This window comes from Gopherus evgoodei, chromosome 14 (genome assembly GCF_007399415.2).
Source record: "Gopherus evgoodei ecotype Sinaloan lineage chromosome 14, rGopEvg1_v1.p, whole genome shotgun sequence".
Taxonomy (NCBI): Eukaryota; Metazoa; Chordata; order Testudines; family Testudinidae; genus Gopherus; species Gopherus evgoodei.
This window is the reverse complement of record NC_044335.1, coordinates 30,944,573-30,966,984: the sequence shown is the minus strand read 5'-3', so window position 1 is coordinate 30,966,984 and position 22,412 is coordinate 30,944,573. Positions and strand designations below refer to the sequence as shown.

The 22,412-nt window shown below is 48.4% G+C and overlaps 1 protein-coding gene across 1 annotated transcript in view; it reads left to right on the top strand.

Moving 5' to 3' along the window:
- SAMHD1 (SAM and HD domain containing deoxynucleoside triphosphate triphosphohydrolase 1) overlaps nt 1-22,412 on the top strand; it is a 93,784-nt gene that overhangs the window by 51,997 nt on the left and 19,375 nt on the right. The window contains exons 10-12 of the mRNA XM_030532967.1: nt 1,909-2,000; nt 3,615-3,730; nt 16,693-16,832. Of these exons, the coding sequence (XP_030388827.1) occupies nt 1,909-2,000; nt 3,615-3,730; nt 16,693-16,832 (348 nt within the window). The remainder of the gene's footprint in view (nt 1-1,908; nt 2,001-3,614; nt 3,731-16,692; nt 16,833-22,412) is intronic.

Genomic DNA, 22,412 nt, shown 5'->3' with positions numbered 1-22,412 from the left:
ACACACCACACCCAACTTACGATCCATCTCTTTACTTCCTTGGGTCTTCAATTAAGCTTTCAAAGTCCACCCTAACACCATTTCAGCACCTCAGATTCATTGGGGTGGACCTCCACTCCCTCAAAGAAACTTCTTTCCTTCCAGTAAAATGCTTTCAGACTCTAGCCACCTTAGTCTCAACAGCACAGAACAGACCGCAGGGTTCTGCCAGGACGTGCCTACAGCTTCTAGGCCACATAGCTACTACGACCTGTGTCGTCTGTCACGCAAGGTTATACATGCACTATCTTGAAGCCTGGCTACGGACACAGTATGTCCCTCACAGGCAGAGCATGCACAAACTCCTCACCATGCCCAGTGCGGTCAAGGATTCCCTGTTATGGTGGACCAACTCAGACAACATCTGCACTGGAGTGCCCTTCATACAGAATCCGCCTGCCATTACCATTACTACAGCCATGTCCCTCCTAGGCTTGTGGGGGACACACCTACAGATGCATTCTGTAGAGGCCTGTTGGTCTACAGCAGAGTCCCAACTTCATATCAGTCTGCTGGAACTTTGTGCTGGTCGCAATGCCTGCTCATACTTCCTGCCATTGATCTGACACAAAATAATACAGATCCTCACGGACAATGTCACCAGTATATTCTACATAAACAGACAAGGGGGAGCATGATCATATTCCCTATGCATGGAAGCCATGCACCTCTGGCAATGGTGCATCAAACACAACATCTGCATGATAGCATCGTACTTACCCGCTGCCAAAACAGCGTGGCAGATGCTCTTTGGTGCTTTCCCCTTCAAAGCCGACCGGAGAGAAGCAATGTTTTGAAGGGGAAAGCGCTCCTTCTCTCTGGCCCCTGGCTGCCCCTGCTCTTCCTGAATCCTCCGGCCCGTGCTTGCAGGGCCGCATTCTAAAAGGGGCTTTAGAGCTGCAGGCCAGGGCCCCGGGGCCCCCTTAGCCCAGGGCCCTGCAGCCCCTAAAGCCCCTGCGTTCCAGGTGGCCCTGCCTGGGGGAGTGGGGAGCTCCCAGAATTGCGGGTCCCAGAATCGCAGCCATGGGGGCGGTCCCACGCTGCGCAGATCCACCTGCACACCCCCTGCACCAAACAAGTAAGTGCTCTGGACCTCCTGCCTGCCCCAGCCCTGAGCCTCCTCCCGCACCCCGACCCTGAGCGCCCTCCCGCACCCTAACTCCCTCCCAAACCCTGCACCCCCAGCCCTGAGCCCCAGGGGTAAGCCAGGGGCACCTCCCCACCACAGTAAAATACAGTATATACCTTTTGTCTGCCCCAAAATTTTTTTCCTTGGAACCTAATCCCCAGCATTTACATTAAATCTTATGGGAAAATTGGATTTGTTGAACATTGTTTCACTTAAAGCTGCATTTTTCAGGAACAGAACAACAATGTTAAGCGAGGAGTTACTGTGGGGCTTAGACGTCATTGCTCACAATGAACTACTTCCAGCAGGGAGATTTCACACTTATTGCATATTCATACTGTCCATTGATTATGGTGCTGATAACTTCGTAAAGCATCAGACGTAAATCTGTCAAATATAGCTTTCAGCGCTCTTTTCTGTTGTATTGTTTAGAATGTAGTATTTGATACCTTCAAAATTATTTTCAAAATGCAACCTCTTTGTTGATCAGTCACTTTACGATCTCTTTCATCACAACTATAGAAGCTAAAGTGGAAAAAGCACAGTAAAAATGGGACTGTACCCACATTATTACAAATCCAGGTGTAAAAGCTGCTCCTGACTTCAGAATGGTGAAATCACCCATTCTGTTGTGCAGTGGAAACTGAACTGTGACAGTTACTTTCTTTGAATCCTCAGTGCAGTATCCACTTGACTTGAGTCAATATACAAATAAAAGGTAACTTCATCTTTTATTGCAGGAGGTTGGAAATCTGTATGACATGTTCCATACACGGAATTGTTTGCACCGCAGAGCTTACCAGCACAAGGTTGGCAACATCATTGAAACAATGTAAGTGTCCATTGTGTATTTTGATTGTTCATGGTTAAGGCTACAATTTTCAGCCTGTGGCGACTGGGAGCTGCAGGGTCCTTGCAGTGGCCGGGAGCTGCTGGGTACTCCCAGGGGGCCCCTTGGAGCTCTGAGCCACTGCAGGTCCTGGGGTACCATGGGCGGTGGGGGCCCCCGGGAGCTCTGAGCCGCCAGTGGTGGCAGGGGGACTGTGGAGCTCTGAGCTGGGGCTGCCGCAGCTGCCCACCCGCCGGTATGGGGACTCCACAGCTCCCCTTTTTGTCATGGATATCTTCAGTAAAAGTCAGGGACAGGTCAAGGGCTTTCGTGAATTTTTTTTATTGCCCGTGACCAGTCCATAACTTTTACTAAAAATGTCTGGGACAAAATCCTAGCTTTGTTCGTGATGAGTTGCTGAGATGAATGAAAACCTGCAGAGTTAGAATTTCTGTGAAACCAAGCATGTGTTTGTGCCTCTGTAAAAGGCACAAATTAAGTTTTCTATATACAGTTTTACAGGATCCTCTCTGTACCCTAATCTGTGAGCATCCCTTGGTCATTCATCACACTAAGGCAATTTGGCTATATATATAGCCTTCTGCCTTTTTGGTTTGACTGATTTTATATATAAACTTAAACTGGTTTTTTTTCTTAGAGACCATCTGAACCCAGTAGATTTCCAACTGCTAGAAATAGCTTCACTCCTCTGAACCTTACTAATCTTAAAATGTTATGCTAAATCCATTTTGGAATATGTAAATAATCAATAAGGTATAAAGTGGTGTAAAATCCAGCTGATTCCCACTGGATTACTCAAGACTTAATTTTTAAATAAGTGTTTAAAGTTCTGCAGTATGGTGGTGGTTGTGCTTTTGTTCATACATATAAATTAAAAAAATGAAGGGAATAAGAACTCTCTCTAGCACACTGAGAACCAGTTGACAGCAGATTGATGAAGCCCAGTAATAGAGCAGATGACCTTTTCATACTGTACTTTTGTCCCTAGACACTGGATGTCTTTAAACTGTTAAAATTTAGGAAGAGTCTGAAAAACTGTATTTTTAAATAATTTTTTGCCACATCCAGTGCGTGAATAGCTATGACAGACTGATACACTAATGCTTACCTAGCAGCTTACCTCAAAAAATGCTTTACAAACATTTATCCAACTTAGTTATTAATTCATGGAGCTATTTAGTCACCACCAAGTGTGTTCTGCTGTGCAGTACTTCTACATTATAACAGTCTGAGCATCGGCCCCTGACTCCCATACTCCAACAGTCAACCAAACAGTAATGTCAATCATGCAGTCGGAAGCACTGCATAGCAGCAGTTTTCTAGTTCATCAGAATTATGGCGGTTTAAGTGAAAGCCCTCTATTAACTAGTCGAAAGGTCAGTTATTTACTATTTGGTTGCTTCAGCTTCTACATTAACACACCCAGTTAGGAGCCCGGTTTAGTCAATGGGAGACATGAAATGTTACAGCATAACTGACATCTTCTGGCTTCATGCTTGGAATGCTTATTAGCTAATGGTCCTTTATTTGTAAATGTTGTGGCTTTTCATTTTCTCTTTTAAAAACACTAAATCTATATCCTGTGTCTCAAAATAGGATTACAGATGCCTTTCTAAAAGCAGATCCCTATATTAAAATAGAAGGCACTGGTGGAAAACACTACAAGATTTCTACAGCAATGGAGGATATGGAAGCTTACACTAAGCTGACAGGTAAGCATTCACTGATAGTGACATTTCATGCCAATTTACATGGAGTATCTGTTTAAATAGGGTAGGCAGAATTTTTTATGTTTTTAAAATTTGGACAGATAGATTTTTTTTTTTTAATCTATTTAAATTTTCACAGTTCACAGTTATGGGGGGTGGAGTGTATCAGACATTTAATGACAGACTCATAGACTTTAGGGCCAGTAGGAACCATCGTGATGATCAGCTGTCTGATCTCCTGCACATTGTAGGCTGCAGAACCTCACCCACCCACTCGTGAAATAGGCCTATAACCTCTGCTTGAGTTACTGAAGTCCTCAGATCTTGATTTAAATACTTCAAGTTACAGAGAATCCACCATTTACTCTAATTCAGGCCAGCAAGTGACCTGTGCCCCGTGTTGCAAAGGAAGGTGAAAAACCTACAGGGTTTCTTCCAGCCTGACCTGAAGAAAAATTCCTTCCTGACCCCAAATATGGTGATCATTTAGGCCTGGAGCATGTGGGCAAGACCCACCCACTGGACACCTGAAGGAGAAATCTGTGTGGTAACTCAGACGCTTTCCATCTAGTGTCCCATCTCTGGTCTTTGGAGATACTTGATAGTAGTCACAGATGGGGTATATGCCATTGTAGGCAGCCTCATCATACCCATCCCCTCCATAAATTTATCAAGCTCAGCCTTGAAGCCAATTAGGTTTTTGCCCTCAATACTCCCCTTGGAAAGCTGTTCTAGAACTTCACTCCTCTGGTTGTTAGAAACCTTCATCTAAATCCAAGCTTACATTTGTTGGTCAGTTTATGTCCATTTGTTCTTGTGCCAGCATTGGCCATGGCTCCTCTACTCTCCTTCCCTATTTATAGTAGGGCTGTCTATTAATTGCAGTTAACGTAAGCGATTAACACAAAACAAAGTAACTAGATTAAAAAAGAAGTCATGACTAATCGTAGTTTTAATTGCACTGTTAATAACAGAATACTAATTTTAATTTATTATAAATATTTTTGGATGTTCTATTTTTTAAAATATATTTATTTCAATTACAACACAATACAAATTTTACAATGCTCACTTTATTTTTTATTATAAATTATTTGCACTGTAAAAAGATAAACAAAAGTATTTTTCACTTCACCTCATTTAAGTACTGTAGTGCAGTCTCTGTCATGAAAGTGTAACTTACAAATGTAGAATTTGTGTTGTTTCTGAGAGCTATGTTTAAAAAAAAAAAAAGGTAAAACTTTAGAGTCTACAAGGCCATTCAGTCCTACTTCTTGTTCAGCCAATCACTAAGACAGGCAAGTTTGTTTACATTTACGGGAGATAATGCTATCCGCCTCTTAATTACAAAGTCATGTGAAAGTGAGAACAGGCATTCTTATGGCACTGTTGAAGCCAGTGTTGCAAGGTATTTACGCTTGACATTGGTGCCGACTCTATGGGCGCTCTGGGGCTGGACCGCCCATGGGGAAAAATTAGCCGGTACTCCACATCCACTGGCAGCCAAGCTTCCCCCTTCCTCGTCTTCCCCCCACCCCCCAGGCCGTGTCCCCACTCCTTCCAACCTCCGCTGCCTAACAGCTGTTTGGCGGTGCTTAGGACTTTCCAGGAGGGAGGTGGAGGAGTGGGGACACAGTGTGCTCAGGGGAGGCAGCGGAGAAGTGGCAGGGCAGGGGGCGGGGACTTGGGGGAAGGGAGCGGGGCTGGGGTGGGAAAAGGCAGATTGGGGCAGGGATTTTGGGGAAGGGGTGGAATGGGGTGGGGCGAGGGCAGTGCAGGGGTGGGAAGAGGCAGGGGCAGGGGAAGGGTCGACACCCACTAGGCAGAGGGGAAGTCGGCTATGGTGCCAGATGTATTAAACATTCATATGCCCCTTCATGCTTTGACTACAATTCCTGAGGACATGCTTCCATGCTGAATTTAAATTGATATTCTATTATTGTTTAACAGTGCGATTAAAATTGTGATTGACTGTGACTTTTTGTAATCTTGCAATTAATTGTGATTATTTTTAATCGTCTGACAGCCCTAATTTATCAAGAGCAATTGTATCTCATCTGAGCCTTCATTTTGTTAGGCTAAACAAGCCAAACTCCTTAAAGTCTGTTCTCATAAGTTAGGTACTCCAGTCCTCTCACCCTAGTAACCCTTCTCTGCACCTGTCCCAGTTTGAATTAATCTTCCTTAAACATGGTTGCACACAGTATTCCAGATGAGATCTCACCAGTGTTTTGTATAAAGGTAATAACACTTCCCTCTTGTGACATAGTGCACTCGGTTCTTGTGAGTGCCTCCTCCTGTCAGCTGGGTGCTATCCTGCACGCTTTCCTTTCTCTTCCTCCAGCTGCCCCTGTTGGCTGTTAACCTTGTCAGGCAGGTCTTTGGTGGCTCAGCTCTCCAGCCAAGTCACACAGAGTCAAAACACATGAAGGAACCCCTTCTGTGGTAACAAAGTCTAACAAACGGTTGGCCTTCCCTGGGGTCTTCAGCCCTGTCTCAGGGACTGGTTAAAGTCTAGGCCCTTTTTTGGATTTTTAGTACAGTGTCTTATCCCCTTCTTGGGGCTTAGGCCACTTCCTCAGCAGCCCTTGGGGGTGGTCCCTGGCCTGACACTATTCCGGGTCCCAACTTTGTACTGCAGCTATGTACTGCTTCCCTTTAATAGTTTTTGCTGCTGTATTCCCTGTGTTGCATCCCACTTGATCCCATCACCTTCTGGGATCTCTGCCTGTTCCCTGTTTGAGCAGGGTCTCTCCCAGTTCTCCTTGCCTGTACAGTTTCTCAGGCCTGGTCTACGCTGGGGGAGGTGGGGGTCGATGTAAGATACACAACTTCAGCTATGGGAATACCATAGCTGAAGTCGACCTCATGGTGCGGGATCAACAGCCGCGGCTCCCCCATTGATCCCGCTATCGCCACTCACTCTGTTGGAGTTCTGGAGTCGACGGGAGCACGTTCGGGAATCGATATATCGTGTCTAGACGAGATGCGATATATCGATTCCTGATAAATCGATCGTTACCTGCCGATACGGCGGGTAGTCTGGACATACCCTTAGTCTCTGTCCTGATTTCTAAGGGTTTTCTCTCAGGCCTCTTTGCTCAGAGAGCATCACAGTCCTGTCTTTGCTTGAGCAGGGCCTCTCCCTGGCCTCCTTGCTGATCTATCTTCTTCTATTCCTTGTAGAGTTTTTGCTTTCTCTTATTAACCCGTTTGAGATGCTTGTTCATCCAGTTTGGTCTACAGCCCTTCCCTATGATTTTTTTCCCCTTTGGGATGCAGGCTCCAGACAGCTTCTGCAGCTTTGACTTGAAGTGATTCCTCACTACTTACCAATGCTAAATCTAAAATGGCTCACCTCTTATTGGTTCAGTGACTATTTGGCGAAGAAATCTGTTGGCTATCACATCGAGGAATATTTGGACCCTAAACCGTTATTAGTACCTCTTGTCCTCCAATCAATAACTGGGAAATTAGTCTTCCATAATCACATAGTTTCCAATAGTATTTATTTAATTAAAAATGTTTGAAGTCTCTATCTTTATCCAAACCAGATCCTGAAGGCCTGTAACAAAGCCCAAGCACTATCCCATAGGTGCCTCCGTTAGCTTTTTTTTCTCCAAGTGACTTTTTCCCCAAACAAATTAAGTTTTATCCATTCCATCACTTCTAATTTCTTTATGGTCTACCTCATCTTTAATATACAGTGCCACTCCACCACATTTACCTTTATTTCTGCCTTTTCTGAACAGCACATACCCTTCAATACCTGTACTCCAGTCATGACTACTGTTGCACTGTGTTTCTGTTATCCCTATAATATCTAGTTTTACTTCTCATGTGAGAAGTTCTAGTTCCTCCATTTTGTTATGCAGGCTTCTTCCATTGGCATACATGCATCCTGACTTCGTTGTTTCTGCTTGGCTTCGCCCAGATTCTTCACCCAATTGGATACAGTCATTCTACTGCCAGTATCACCTATCTGACTGTTGATGTAATGGATATTGACACTATCTTTCATCATCTTGTCTGCTTTCCTACCCACTATTGTTTCTTTCCCCATTGCAGTATCGTTTTTCTTACTGGATTTCCTCCTCCTTAGAGTCAGGCGTGGAGATTACATGGGTCTCTCCCAACCTTCTCCCCTGAATTCCTGGTTTAAAGCTTTTTTTAATCAGTTGTTCCAATCTCCATCCAGAAGGCTATTTCCCTCCCTTCTCATGTGGAGTCCATCCCATGAGAACTGTCCTCTGTCCGTAAATGCCTCCCAGTGGTCAAACATCCCCAAACCCTTCTTATAGAACCATTGCCTGAGCCATCTGTTTATCATAGTCTTGTCTCACTTTCACTCTTATCCTCTAGGGACAGATATAATCCCACTCAAGATCACTGGCGCCTCCATTTCTTTAAGTGTCTCCTCCAGCGTGGCAGTGTTCCTTGATGCACCCCAGTGAGAATCCAGCAGTATAATTTGTTCCCATGTAAAGGACAATCAGTGCATTCCTTCCTGTTCCTATTAGGATTGTATTACACCCTCAGGTCCACATCCTGTGTCTTTGCTCTCGGCAGACAGCACGCCCTTCTGTTCTCCAGTTCAGCACTGGTGACAGACCTGTCTGTTTTTCTTAACAGGGAATACCCAGTCATGTAGACCTGCCTGTTCTTGGTTTTGGTGCAATTCTCTGGCCTTCCCCTTTCTGTTCTTTCTAGCTGCAGGTGATCTTGTCTTCTGTTCTCACTTGCAGTCTTCTGGCAGTCATTCTCTATCCTCCCGAGGCTCCAAACTCTGGCTATGTCCATTGTCTCATCCCCTTTTCTTGTAGGACTAGCCACTCTGCTTCCTTGCTGTCCCATTTTCTGTTACTGCCTGCCTCGCTCATTCACTTTCCAACTTAACAAAACTGTTCCTCAGTTCTATTTCTCTTTTGCCAGCTGATCTTTGCCTGTGACTTATTCTTGTTGTCACATGTTTCCACTGGCCACTTTCCTCATCTAGCAGTCTATCCTCACAGTTCTCTGGTCCAGCTTGCATCTGCAAGTCTTGAGGTTTCTCTTTAACCTCCTCTCTCCTTCCTTCCATCATCCGTTCAAATTCCTTTCAAAATTCAGTCATCGTTTCTAGCTGCAGCTCCAAACCTTGGATCTTCTCTTCCTTCAGATCTGTCAGGCAGCACTTCATACAAATGGCGCACCTTTCAGATATCCGCTCCAGAATAATGTAAATGCCGCAGCTTCCTCATTCAGTTATCTTCATTGCCTCTCCTATTATTCAGGTCACTATCTCTGCTGCTGCTCTAGATGTCCTAGCCTCCTAAGCGCCCGTCAAGAAATATCGGTGAGGAAAGAAACACATGGGCATCCTGTCCCAAACTGCCCTGTTTTCAGTTCTGATTTGTTGACTCCTGTGCCTCTGGCTAGTTGGTTGCCAGCTTTTATAGGCCTGCTGATTAGGGAAGCCCCCCATCAAGATTAATCTGTGATCAATGGCTCTGATTCTCTCACAGGACACTGGCCACACCAGACTATGCAAACTGAAAATCAACTGAAACTAACATTGAAATTCAAAAAGTTAAGGCTTTATAAACTGTTAAAACACAAATTATCAACATCATATGTCAAAATATACCAATTAACTATCCTTAAATCAATAATTCACACCTGTTTTTCAATTTGTTTGCTAGTCCATTTGTAACAAGTTTATTGGCTGGTCTGTACTGAAAAGTTACATGGGCATAGCTACATCTCTTGGGTATGAAAAATCCATGCCCCAGAGAGACTTGGATAAGACCTCCTAGCCCCTGGTGCAGGCAGCATTAGGTTGACAGAAGAATCTTCCATTGACATAGGTAGTTCATGGCCCAGGAAGGAGTTCCTCAGACACTGGTTACCATGCCCCAGTACTGGCTCGCTTAGAACACCATATATCGCCTCGTATTGATAGCATGGAGGCCCTAGTACCAATATTTTCAGAAGGACCACTGTGGTACAGACTCCTGCAAGTGCTGACAGTCTTGGTATTGAATTCTTTACAGTGATAACACTTTCTGTAGAATCAAAATTACTGCTTTTGTCAGTGGTTAAACTTTCATCTTTGTTACCAACTGCTGCTACTTGGGTACTGAGCATACCTATGGTACTAAGTAGACAGTATGCTGAGGATTTGCTTAAAACCCCTACTAGAATTGCTGCTCTTTAGTTCAGACAACAGCAGGGAGGTGTTTCCATCTCCTTCCTGGGAGATGGTGTCATCTCATTCCCTGGGGTCTAGGTTCTTTGACCCTGAAACATCAAAAAGGGGTTCTTGAGCACACTGCTATTATCCAAGGCTTAAGAATTCTGGATGATACTGCTACTTGGTATTAACGGCCATGGTCCCCTGGACTGTATCCTTACGCAACAACTTTGGCCATACTGGACGCCAGGAAGCTAGCTTCCACAGCCCAGTGTACTGCTTGGTTTCCTTCTCCACCATTCACTGGGAACATTTCAAGCACCAGTTCCACCTGCTTAATAGTAGGAGCAGGACTCTGGGGAGGACTTCCAAACTGATGATCGGACCAATCATTTCCATCTCCTGATGAGGCTGTGCTGCCTTCAACATCCAGTATTCATCAATAAGACCTTTCAGGATGGTGGACATAGTAGAGATTCTAGTGGAAATTGTCCAGGACAAGTCTTGCAAGCTCTTGGATATTTTACATACCTCCATGCCAGGGCACCTTGTAGTACCCATCAGTGAGGGCTTTTTGGAGCCAGCCAAGCTGCTTTGGCAAATGCCTGCTTCCTTGGTGCAGACACCAAACAGACAAATCGGTGTTACCAAGTGCTCCTAACAGCCTTGGAGCAATTCTGTACTCGGTGTCTGGCTCACTGATTGGAGCAGCAAGTCCATAAGAGGACAGAGCATCAAGGTCTGCCGAAATCAACAACCTGAGACAAGGAGCCCATAACATTAGATTTATTCAGCTGCAAAAATTACTCCTCAACCAGCCTGCAGATGAAGATTGCCAGTTATCAGTCTTTACTGATGAAATGGCTGATTAAATTGGGACTCTTATCTCCCAATTTTCTGACATGATCCCTCTTGACCTCAGAGGAATTAAAATCTTGGTGGCGCAGCTTCTGATGTGCACTGATCTTCAAGCATCTCACACAGTACCCAGATCTATGGCCACCTCAGTTGCCATGAGAAGGGTCCTCTTAGTTCCAATCTGGCATCCCAAAAGAGGTGCAAACAGTAGAAAATCTGCTGTGTGGTGGATGCACCTTCTTAACCCAAGGACTGATAATCCTCTAAAAGACTTTAGAGTAAACCTCAGGTCTCTGGAATACTTGCTTCAAAAAGGAAGCAAATCAGGCCTCAGCCAATCTCCGGGCAACCCTACTTGGCACAGCTCAAACCATCTGCATCCGCTGTTTCAAAGGAGGAAATCATCTGTTTTGATTGCATCATCTTCCCATCCTGCAGCAACTTTATCGAGGCAGCAAATTTGTCTCCTTGGTCAAGAGTGGTGTAGAACCCCTTCTGGATTTTTTTTTTTATGTCCTTACAGTTAAGGAACTATTTGCTTGGTGTTCCAGACCCCATGAAAACAATCATTATGGACTGCTGTGTCCTAGAAATCACAGAAATGAGATATGCCATCTGATTCCAGACTCTCCCCATCACTCACCCACCTTCCTTATCCCTTTTCAGGGATACCTCTCAGAATATGCTGCATCAAGAAGTGCAATTGTTTCTAAATCTCTGAGCCGTAGAAGTAGTAGCTGAAGAGTACAAGAGGAAGAATTTTTATTCCCATTACTTTATCTAAGGAAAAAGGGGGGGATGGTGCCCTATTCTGGACTTGAGAATGCTGAACACCTTCATTCAGATTCAAACTCAGGATGGTTACTCCGGCCTCTGTAATTCCCTCTCTTGATCCACAGGGCTTGTACACAGCTCTGGAGCTCCTGAATACTGACTTTCACATTAGCAATCCACCTGACCACAGGAAATACCTGAGGTTCCAGGTGGGCAATTCGTGCTACTAGTACAGAATCCTGCTACGTGGTCTACCCATAGTGCCCAGGGTATTTATCAAACACCTTGTGACAATGCTAGCTTACCTGATGAATTGAGAAGTCCAGGTTTGCACCTGTCTAGACAACTGGCTTACTTGGGGAAGGTCTCTGCAAGAGGTGACCAACTCCATACAGCTGACTCTTGGTCTTTTTGCCTCCTGAGGACACAGTGTCAGCAAGAAGTCAGTGTTAATTTCTGCTCAAAAGATAGAATTTATAGGTGTAGTTCTGAACTCTATTACAGCAATGGTCTGTCTGCCCTAGGGAAGACTCTAAGCCATAATAAATCTGGTCAACCACCTACAAGTACCTCAGACATCTGTAAGAACGTCTCAGACTTCTGGGGCACATGGTTTCCTTCATCTATATAACTTAGCAAACTTCACCTTTGATGCATATAAGGGTGGTTGACAGACACCTAAAGATGAAGGGTACAGGTCCTTCCAGAAGTTCTGTCGTTGAACTGATGGAAGGATCCTCTAAAAATATGCAAGGGAATGTCCTTCTCTGCACCATTGCCATAGAAGACTCCGGTAACAGATGCCTCCAGGGTGGATGGGGAACCACCTATGCAATCTTCTGACGCCAGATTTATAATCTCAGGAATCCTAGTTACATATAAACATCCTAGTGCTAAGGGCTGTCCATCAAGCTTTTACAGCATTCCTACCAGCTCTGAGAGGCTTAACCTTTCTGATCATTACTGACAATACTACAGCAGTGTTTTATATCAGTAGGCAAGGGGGAGCAGGATTCACTCCCCTTTGTCAAGAAGCAAATCACCTTTGCAATTGATGCCTGTGACATGAGATTACTCCCATAGTGCTTTTAGCAGGCTGGCAGCATGTTCTGGCAGATCACCTCAGCAGACAGTTTTCAAGCAACCATGAATGGTCATTGTAGCATGTAATCATTCAGGACACATTCACCAGGTGAAGTCAACCTGCTATAGATCTATATGCAACAGAACAAAAACATGTCACAAGTTCTGCTCCAGTGGAGGCCAGGATCAGGGATCTCTGTAGGATGCTCTGGCTCTAATGTACGTATACCCTTCAATTCCACTAATCCCAAGAATCATTAGGAAGCTGAGACAGGATTCCACCAAGATGACCATGCTGGCATCTGGCTGAAGCAGTTCTGTTTCTCAGACTTGGTGAATCTCTCCATTCAACCTCCAATCCAGTTACCTCTTCAGCCATAAGTGATATTGCAAAGGGAGGGGCAGATCCTCCATCTGGATCAAACTTCCCTGTACCTCACAGAATGGATGCTGGTTGGCTAATAGCAGTGGAGAGTAGCTGCTTATCAGAAGTACAACATATTCTTAACCACAGTAGAGGGAGACTCAACGAGGCATGCTTATTCGGCCAAATGGAAGCTGTAGTAGAAAGAGAGCCTGGAACACGGGGCCTGGTGCAAGACCTGAGGCCTGAACCAAAATCAGCAAGAGTCAGGCCCTGTTACAAAGCAAATGCCTGCTTAAAAGTTTGCTGTCCAGTACATGAACTTTGCAAGAATATGGCTGGTGTTGCTAAAACACAGGCTTTCCTAAGAAGTACTAGGCACTAGGTATTCACGTAAATACATCCCAGAAGGATAATACAAGCACATCCCGATATAAAGTTATGGTATAAACACACTCCCCAAAGATGGTATACACTGACCCCTCCTAAAGATAAGGTCAGGATGACAGGGTAGTGAATAGAAGTACTTGTGGCACCGTAGAGACTAACAAATTTTATTTGAGCATAAGCTTTCGTGGGCTACAGCCTACTTCATCGGATGCATAGAATGGAACATATAGTAAGCAGATATATATATATACACACATACAGAGAACCTGAAAAGGTGAGAATTGTCCTACCAACTCTAAGAGGCTAATTAATTAAGAGAAAAAACTTTTGTAGTGATAATCAAGGTAGCCTATTACAGACAATTTGACGAGGTGTGAGAATACTTAACATGAATAATGAATGGCAATGTTTTGTTTGAACCAACAGATTCAAAGTGTAGGGTGGTAACTAACCACATCAGAAGAGTAATACGTAACTTATTTGTATCAGCGTATAAAAGAGAAATCATAGGAGGGGTGTCTTTGTCTGGCCTGGTGGCAGCGGAAACTCGCGTTGCTAGTGACAAGTGGAGCTGAGTCCTTGCCACTCATGTGTTAGTGTCCCTGTAGAGTCTGCCGGGTGCTAGTATTGTGTCTTCAGGGCAATAAACCTGCCCGAGCTCCTTGATCACTGAACTGAGTCTGTGGTCGTAGAAGTGCTGCCGAGGTCTGCTGGGCCAGCTATCTGCAGGGTTGGTAAAGCATATGGAGAGCGCACGCACGCAGGCCAACTGACAACAGAAGCCAGGCTTCACCGTTGGACTCATCAGCATCAGTTACCTTCATCTCAAGCTCAGATACCTGATATAATGGAATACCTCCTGTCCTTGAGGAATTCAAGATTGTCTAGAACGGGGGTAGGCAACTGATGGCAGGCACGCGAGCTGATTTTCAGTGGCACTCACACTGCGTGGGTCCTGGGGGCTCTGCATTTTAAATTAATTTTAAATGAAGCTTCTTAAACATTTTAAAAACCTTATTTACTTTACATACAACAATAGTTTAGTTATATGTTATAGACTTAGAGAAAGAGACCTTCTAAAAATGTTAAAATGTATTACTGGCATGTGAAACCTTAAATTAGAGTGAATAAATGAAGACTTGGCACACCGCTTCTGAAAGGTTGCCGACCCCTACTCTAGAAGTTCCCTTAAGATTTACACAGCAGCCATTTAAGCTTTCCGTCGTCCTATACAGGGTCACTCAACATTCTCACACCCTGCAGTAGCGAGGCACTTATGTGCATATATTCCACTATTCAGGGAGTCTCCCCCTCTTTGGGATCTCAACTGACTGATGGGTTTAATGCATCGTTTGAGCCCGTGGCTGTGTTTCCTCTTCCACTTGTCACTAGCCTTACTAGTGGTAGTAACATCAGCTAGAAGGGTGGGAGATTACAAGCACTCATACAATATTTCTTAAGGACAGGGGGACCTTCAGGGCTCACCCAACATTTTTGCCAAAGGTTGTCTCTGCCATCTGAATCAACTAATACACCTGCCTGTGTTTTTTTTCTCAAGCCACATTCCAACAAGGGAAAAGCGAAACTTCATACCTTAAGTAGGATAGCACCCACAATACATCTTGATAGGACTAAGCCATTTGTGGCTTCACCTTGGTTAATTGTAGCTTTTGCACATCAGGCTATATAAACCAGAGATGACTGAATTGGATTTTTACTTGCATTAAATTATGCTATGAAATAGCTTATTTAGACCCACTATTGAGGACTACAGTTCATTCCACCAGGGCTCAAGCAGCTTCTGCAGCTTCTTTGAGAAGTGTTCCAGTAGTGGAATTCTGTGCATACACTTACGAAACGTTACTCCATTGTAGAATCATCAAGATCTGATGCTCACTTTGCTACAGCCGTATTACAAATAGACTCCTAGCATCCACATCCTGTGATTTGGGTCACTGCTTGTGAATCAAACAGTGAATCTGTATGGACAAGCACTTGAAGAAGAAATAGTTACTTACCTTACAGCAATTGTGGTTTTTTGAGATGTATTGTCCATATATTCCACAACCTACCCTCCTCAGTTTATAAGCCAACCTCCCCAAAATGGTTAAGTAAAAATGGAATTTTTTTTATGACCCATTCATAAGCCGACCCTATAATTCAGGGGTCAGCAAACTTTGGTTCTTGGGCCATGAGGGTAAGCCGCTGGTGGGCCAAGATGGTTTGTTTACCTCGAGCATCCGCAGGTACAGAGGTTAACCTAAGTAAACAAAGTGTCCCATCCCGTCCTGCCAGCTGCTTACCCTGATGGGCCAGGACAGCAACTGGTGGGGAAATTTTGGGGGGGGAGAGAAGCTGGGGATCAGGGGAGTAACCCCTATGATCACCCCCCCACATGACCCCACCCCTAGCCCAGGACACCCACCACACACTCCCCATCCCATCCCTTCCCACCTTATCTGCGGAGGGCCAGGGGAGGACGTGTCTGGCCTGGCTGGAGCAGCTCCACAGGCCAGACCAGACGGCACGGCTGCAGCATGTTCCAGCGGGCTGGGCCAGGCGGCATGGCCGCAGCATGCTCTGGTGCCTGGGTGACACGGCCATAGCCTGTTCTTGGGAGCGGGGCTGAGCGGCACAGCTGCAGCCTGCCAGCCCTGGAGCTATAGCTGCTTTGGAGGCAACGGAGAGACTCTGGCCCTGCCTCTTCTCTTCTGGCTGTGCTGTCTCTCCTTGCTCCCTCTGTTGGGGGGATGGGCTGTGTCCCACCTTTCCCTCTCTATACCCGTTCATAAGTTGACTCCCTTCTCTGGTGCTTCCCTTTTTTACTAAAAAAAATTTGGCTTATGAACGAGTATGTACGGTACTTAATCTAAGTTAGTTGGCATACTTCAGTTCCCCATCACATGCAGCACTTTTCGTACCTTACTTTAGGAAATAGGCTTGTGTTAGTTCTGTAATGCTGGGGATTGGCATTTTCTGGTGCATGCTGAATGGGTGAATTGGGATGTGCTATGACCTGGAATGAAAGAGGGTTGTTAATGCTGGAGCTGTTAAACTTTCCATTCTGTGGTTGGGAGGTCAGGAAACCTCTTCTTTCAATCTGATGCTAATAGTATTGTGAAAAGCCTGTGGCAGCCCACACTATTCTGGAAGTAACTGAAATTGTTAGGTTAGTGTGTTGGGTAACTCTTTGAAAATGGTGTTTTCATTTCTTGGCATGTGTTAGGCTTTCTATATAGATATATGTTCATAGATGCACAGCTTCTCTCTGCTGTAACAATTGGATATATGGCTATGTAAATGAAATGTATTTAACTTTGACAGATAACATCTTTCTGGAGATTCTGTACTCTAGTAATAAAGAGCTGGCTGAGGCACGAGAAATTTTGCGTAAAATAGAGCTTCGTGATCTATATAAGTATTTAGGAGAGACTCGGACTGAACCAGGAAAAGAAATTACAGAGGTAAACAGCATTCTCAATCCAATCTCTATTGACAGAGGGCTCCAAATTCTGCTGCCTATTTTAAATATGCACTTCTGACTATTCTGCTGCTTTGTCTCTATTCTGCTATCATTCCTAAAACTGCCTGGGCCAATGGTAAATTGCATGTCTTCTTCAAAACTCAGCCAGTAAGCGTGTGAGGGCTGTTACATGGAGGAAGCCGGGGGAAAGATAAGAGATTTGGATAAAAAAGATAACTGCTGAGCTGAGGACTATTTCAGGATATTTTTATTTGAAATAACGTGTTGTGCAAAAATATAGGGAATTGCATGTCAAAAAGTATCACTTCAGCCTAAAAAACCATGAGAACGTTTGAACACAAGGAAACAGGAAAACTGTTCAGCAGAGTAATGAGACTGTGGTGCAATTTTGGCTCCAAGTTGTTGTCAGAGTGGCTTTAGTGGTATGTCTGAGTTTATATTTATGTGAGAGAGAACTTCTGAATTCTTCTTCGAGTGATTGCTCACATCCATTCCAGTTAGGTGTGCGCGCCGCGCGTGCACGTTCGTCGGAAACTTTTTTACCCTAGCAACTCCAGTGGGCCGGCAGGTCGCCCCCTAGAGTGGCGCCGCCATGGCGCTCTATATATACCCCTGCCGGCCCGCCCGCTCCTCAGTTCCTTCTTACCGCCGTGTCGGTCGTTGGAACTGTGGAGCGCGGCTTAGCTGTCCTCCACGTCCCTAGCTCTCCTAGTTTTCAATCGCTTATCTCTAGTTCTATATAGTGTTAATTAGTGTTGTTAAGTAAATAGTTTAGTCAATAGTTGTTAAATAGTTCTTGGCCGGGGGCTAGCCCTTCCCGGCACCCGGCGCCAGGCTCATGCCTGTTTCGCCGGGCTTCAAGCAGTGTGCGGCCTGCAAGAAGCCCATGCCCACCAGCGATCCCCACGAAGCGTGCCTGAAGTGCCTCGGGGAATCGCACAGGTCTGACAAGTGCCGCATCTGTAAGGCTTTCAAGCCGAGGACAAAAAAGGAGAGAGATCAGAGGCTCCGAACTCTCCTAATGGAGGCGGCACTTGACCCGTCGACTTCGCGGACCGTGGTCTCGGCACCGGCACCGGATCGCTCCGGCACCGAGAAGACTCCTCGGCACCGACCTTCTCCGGCACCGGAATCACAGCCTAGGCCGTCGAAGTCTGCTACTCCGGCCAGGCAGACCCGGCTTGAGCGCCCGGCCTCGACATCGGCCGCGGCACCGCCGGCACCGTCAGCACCGTTGACTCCGGGCCTGGCGGGTCCGTTGAGTCCGGTGCCGCCGAGCTCCCCCATGAGATCTGGGGTTGAGATAGTGGTCCCGTCAACACCGGAGACCTTCGCCTCGGCTCGGGACCTTATTGCCCTGACGGAGCCCACTCGGCTGCCACCCCCCGGTACCTCCGGTGCGGGTCGTGTCCAGGGGCAAGCCCATGATGTCGGCGCCGCCCAGAGACAGTCCTTCGCCATCTAGGTCCCGACGTCTTGGGCGCTCCAGATCCCGACGCCGCTCGCAGTCCCGGCACCGCTCCCCTCAGCGGCACCGGTCGCACTCGCGGCAACGGTCGACCTCCGGACGGTCGCGGTCAAGCTCCAGTCGGCGTCACCGGCACCGCGACTCCAGGAGCAGGTCCCATCGCTACTCGCCGCACCGGTCGACCTCCCGGCACCGAGATGGTGGCAGGTCCCGGTCCCGGTCTCGGTCGACCTCCCGGCGCCGAGCCGGTGGCAGGTCCCGCTACCGAAGCGACACCCGGTACCGATCAGGATCCCGGCACCGTGACAGATCCCGGTCCCGGTCCCGATCCCGGCACCGATACGACTCCCGGCACCGGTCCCCGGCACCGAGACGATCCTCCGTGCCGGCCCGCGCAGACCCGTACCATCCAGGGTCGGCCCCGCCGTGGCCCTCGAGGCAGCCGTCCGTATCTTCGCAGGCGGACAGTGCGTATGCGCTCGGCACCGACCGGCAGGCGGCGCTCTTCGGGGATCCGCCGCTGGAACACCAAGGCCCACCACAGTGGGGATTCTGGACACCCTGGGCATACCATCAGGCCCAGGGCCCCCAGCAGCTCCCTCCCACACCGGCGAATGCGGAGCGTAGGGCCCCTGAAGCCTCCTTGTCTCGCCCCCCTCCCTCCCCGGAGGCGGAGGAAGGGTCCAAACAGCAGGACTCCGCTGTGGCTCCGGAGGTAGAGGCGAGGGCTGAGGAAGACCCTCAGTTGGACACTATCGTGCCTGGGGTCTCCTCATCCTCCTCCCCGGATGAGGCGGTGGCGGGTACCTCCTCCAACAGTCCCCCCCCGCTGGATCTCAGGGCGCACCAGGACCTCCTCAGGCGGGTGGCCCAAAACCTGAGTCTGCAGGCAGAGGAGGTCTCGGAGATAGAGGACCCGATTGTTACCATCCTCTCTTCGGATGCTCCCACCAGGGTCGCCCTGCCCTTTGTACGGACCATTCAGGCCAATGCCAATACTATCTGGCAGTCCCCGGCCTCCATCCCTCCGACAGCGAAAGGAGTCGAGAGAAAGTACATGGCCCCTCCAAGGGGTATGAATACTTGCACGTTCACCCGACTCCCGGTCACTGGTGGTGCAGTCGGTGAACGATAGGGAGCGTCACGGCCAGGAGGCTCCGGCCCCCAAATCCAGAGAGGCCAGGCGGATGGACCTCCTTGGCCGTAAGGTATATTCGGCTGGGGCCCTGCAGCTCAGGGTCTCTAATCAGCAGGCCCTGCTGAGCAGGTACGCTTTTAACTCCTGGGTGCAGTGGACAAATTTAAAGAGCTGCTGCCACAGGATGCTCGCCAGGAGTTTACGGCCATCCTGGACGAGGGCAAAAAGGTCGCGCGCACGGCCTTACAAGCATCCTTGGACGCTGCGGACTCGGCTGCCCGTACCCTCGCGTCGGGAGTTACGATGCGTCGCATCTCCTGGCTGCAGGTTTCCGGCCTTCCGCCAGAGCTCCAGCACACGATACAGGACCTTCCTTTCGAAGGCCAGGGCCTGTTTTCGGAAAAGACAGACCCCCAGACTCAAGAGTCTGAAGGACAACCGGGTCATTGCGCGGTCCCTCGGGATGCACACCCCCGTGACGCAGCGTAGACCCTTTAGGCCACAGCAGCAGCCGTACCGTAGGCCGTTTTCCCAGTTCCGCCCAGCGGCAGGACCCTTACAGGCGCCGCGGCAGGAACGGCAGGCGCAGGCAGTCTGGGAACCAAGGGGGGCAGAACCAAGGCTCCTCGAAACCCCCGCCTGGTCCTAAGCCTTCATTTTGAAGGTGCGCCCGAGGGCGCTGTAGCAGTTTCCCCTATGGATCCTTTCCCCCCGTTTTCAAAACCGCCTTTCGTTTTCCTCCCGGCGTGGTCCCAATAACATCGGACCGCTGGGTCTTAAACCTGGTGCGGACGGGATACCGCCTGCAGTTTGTTTCATTTCCTCCTTCCCGCCCTCCTTCCTCGTCCCTCTTCAGGGACCCCTCTCACGAGCAATTCCTTCGACAGGAGGTGCAGACGCTCCTCAGCAAAGGAGCCATAGAGGCGGTTCCGGAAAACGAGAAAGGCAAGGGGTTTTATTCCCGCTACTTTCTGATCCCCAAGGCCAAGGGGGGCCTCAGGCCTATCCTCGACCTGCGAGAACTCAACAAATACCTCGTGAAGTTTGAAGTTCCGCATGGTATCCCTGGGGACATTATTCCATCCTGGATCCGGAGACTGGTACGCCGCCCTCGACATGCAGGACGCGTATTTCATATTGCCATTTGGCCGCGCCACAGACGCTTCTCCGCTTCGTTGTGGGGCTCTTCATTATCAGTTTGCAGTCCTCCTTTCGGCCTGTCCACGGCCCAAGGGTGTTTACAAAATGCATGGCAGTTGTCGTGGCGCATCTTCGACGCAACCGTGTCCACGTGTTCCCTTATCTGGACGACTGGTTGATTCGGGGCACGTCGGAGCAGCAGGTCAGCAGCCATGTCCGCCTGATCACCGCCGTATTTGCAAGTCTGGGCCTCCTGATAAACACAGACAAATCCACTCTGAGGCCCACGCAAAAGGGTGGAATTTATCGGGGCGGTCTTGGACGCCACGATGGGCAGGGCCTCGCCTGCCTCTGCAAACGGTTCCAGACCATGGCGGCGATCGTTCAGCGTTTGCGGTCAGCCCCGTTGACGTCAGTAGGACATGTCTAACCCTGTTAGGCCACATGGCAGCGTGCACTTTTGTGACCGGCTACGCTCGGCTCCACATGAGGCCTCTCCAGCTGTGGCTTATCAGCCGTTACAGGCCGCAAAGGCAACCTTTAGACATGTTAGTCACAATCCCCCAGGAAGGTCTTGGACTCTCTCGGCTGGTGGTTGGACCAGTCCGTGTTATGTGCGGTCTTCCCTTTCACCCCTCTCAGCCATCGGTATCCCTGACAACGGATGCCTCAGATCTGGGCTGGGGGGCCCACCTGGGGACCCTGCGGACACAGGGCCTGTGGTCCCAGGAGGAGGTGGGGCTCCACATCAACATACGGGAGTTGAGAGCGGTCCGCCTTGCTTGTCAAGCGTTTTGTCATCAGCTTCAGGGTCGTTGTGTCGCCGTGTTTACGGACAACACGACGACGATGTACTATATCAACAAGCAGGGCGGCACCAGGTCTCCTCCCTGTGCCTCGAGGCGATAGTCTCTGGGACTTTTGCGTAGCCCACTCCGTTCACCTCAGGGCTTCCCTTCCTCCCTGGAGTACGGAACACTCTGGCAGATCGACTGAGCAGATCCTTCCTGTCGCACGAGTGGCCCTTCGCCCGGATGGTCGCTCTCCTCCATTTTCCGGAGGTGGGGTTATCCCCGGGTGGACCTCTTTGCGTCCAGGGGGAACAGGAAGTGCCCAGCATTCTGCTCCTTTCAGGGCAGGGAACCGGGGTCGATAGGGGACGCCTTCCTCATCCGGTGGTCGACCCACCTGTACTATGCATTTCCCCCGTTCCCTCTGGTCCACAAGGTCCTCCTGAAGGTGCGCAGGGACAAGGCGCTCGTGATCATGGTAGCCCCGGCGTGGCCCAGGCAGCACTGGTACACCATGCTGCTGGACTTGGCCATAGCCGACCCAGTTCCCCTGCCCCTTCATCCGGACCTGATTACCCAGGACCACGGGACCCTTTTGTCACCCAGACCTGCAGTCGCTGCACCTAGCGGCGTGGCTCCTGCCGTGGCTGACTGGCCCAGAGCTGCGATGCTCCACGCCTGTGAGAGAGGTGCTCTTGAGTAGCAGGAAACCGTCCACAAGAGCCACGTATTCGGCGAAATGGAAGCGCTTCTCCTGTTGGTGCGTAGAGAGAAATCTCCGCCCTATGGAAGTTTCGGTTTCCGAAATATAGACTACGTTTTGTCCCTCAAAGGGCAAGGTCTGGCCTTATCGTCGTTGCGAGTCCACCTAGCTGCTATCTCCACCTTTTCACCCGGGTGCGGACGGTCGCTCCGTTTTTTCTCACCCGACGGTGTCGAGATTCCTTAAAGGGCTGGAACGTTTATTCCCTAACGTCCGTCCCCCTGCTCCCACCTGGGATCTTAACCTGGTGTTGTCCCGAC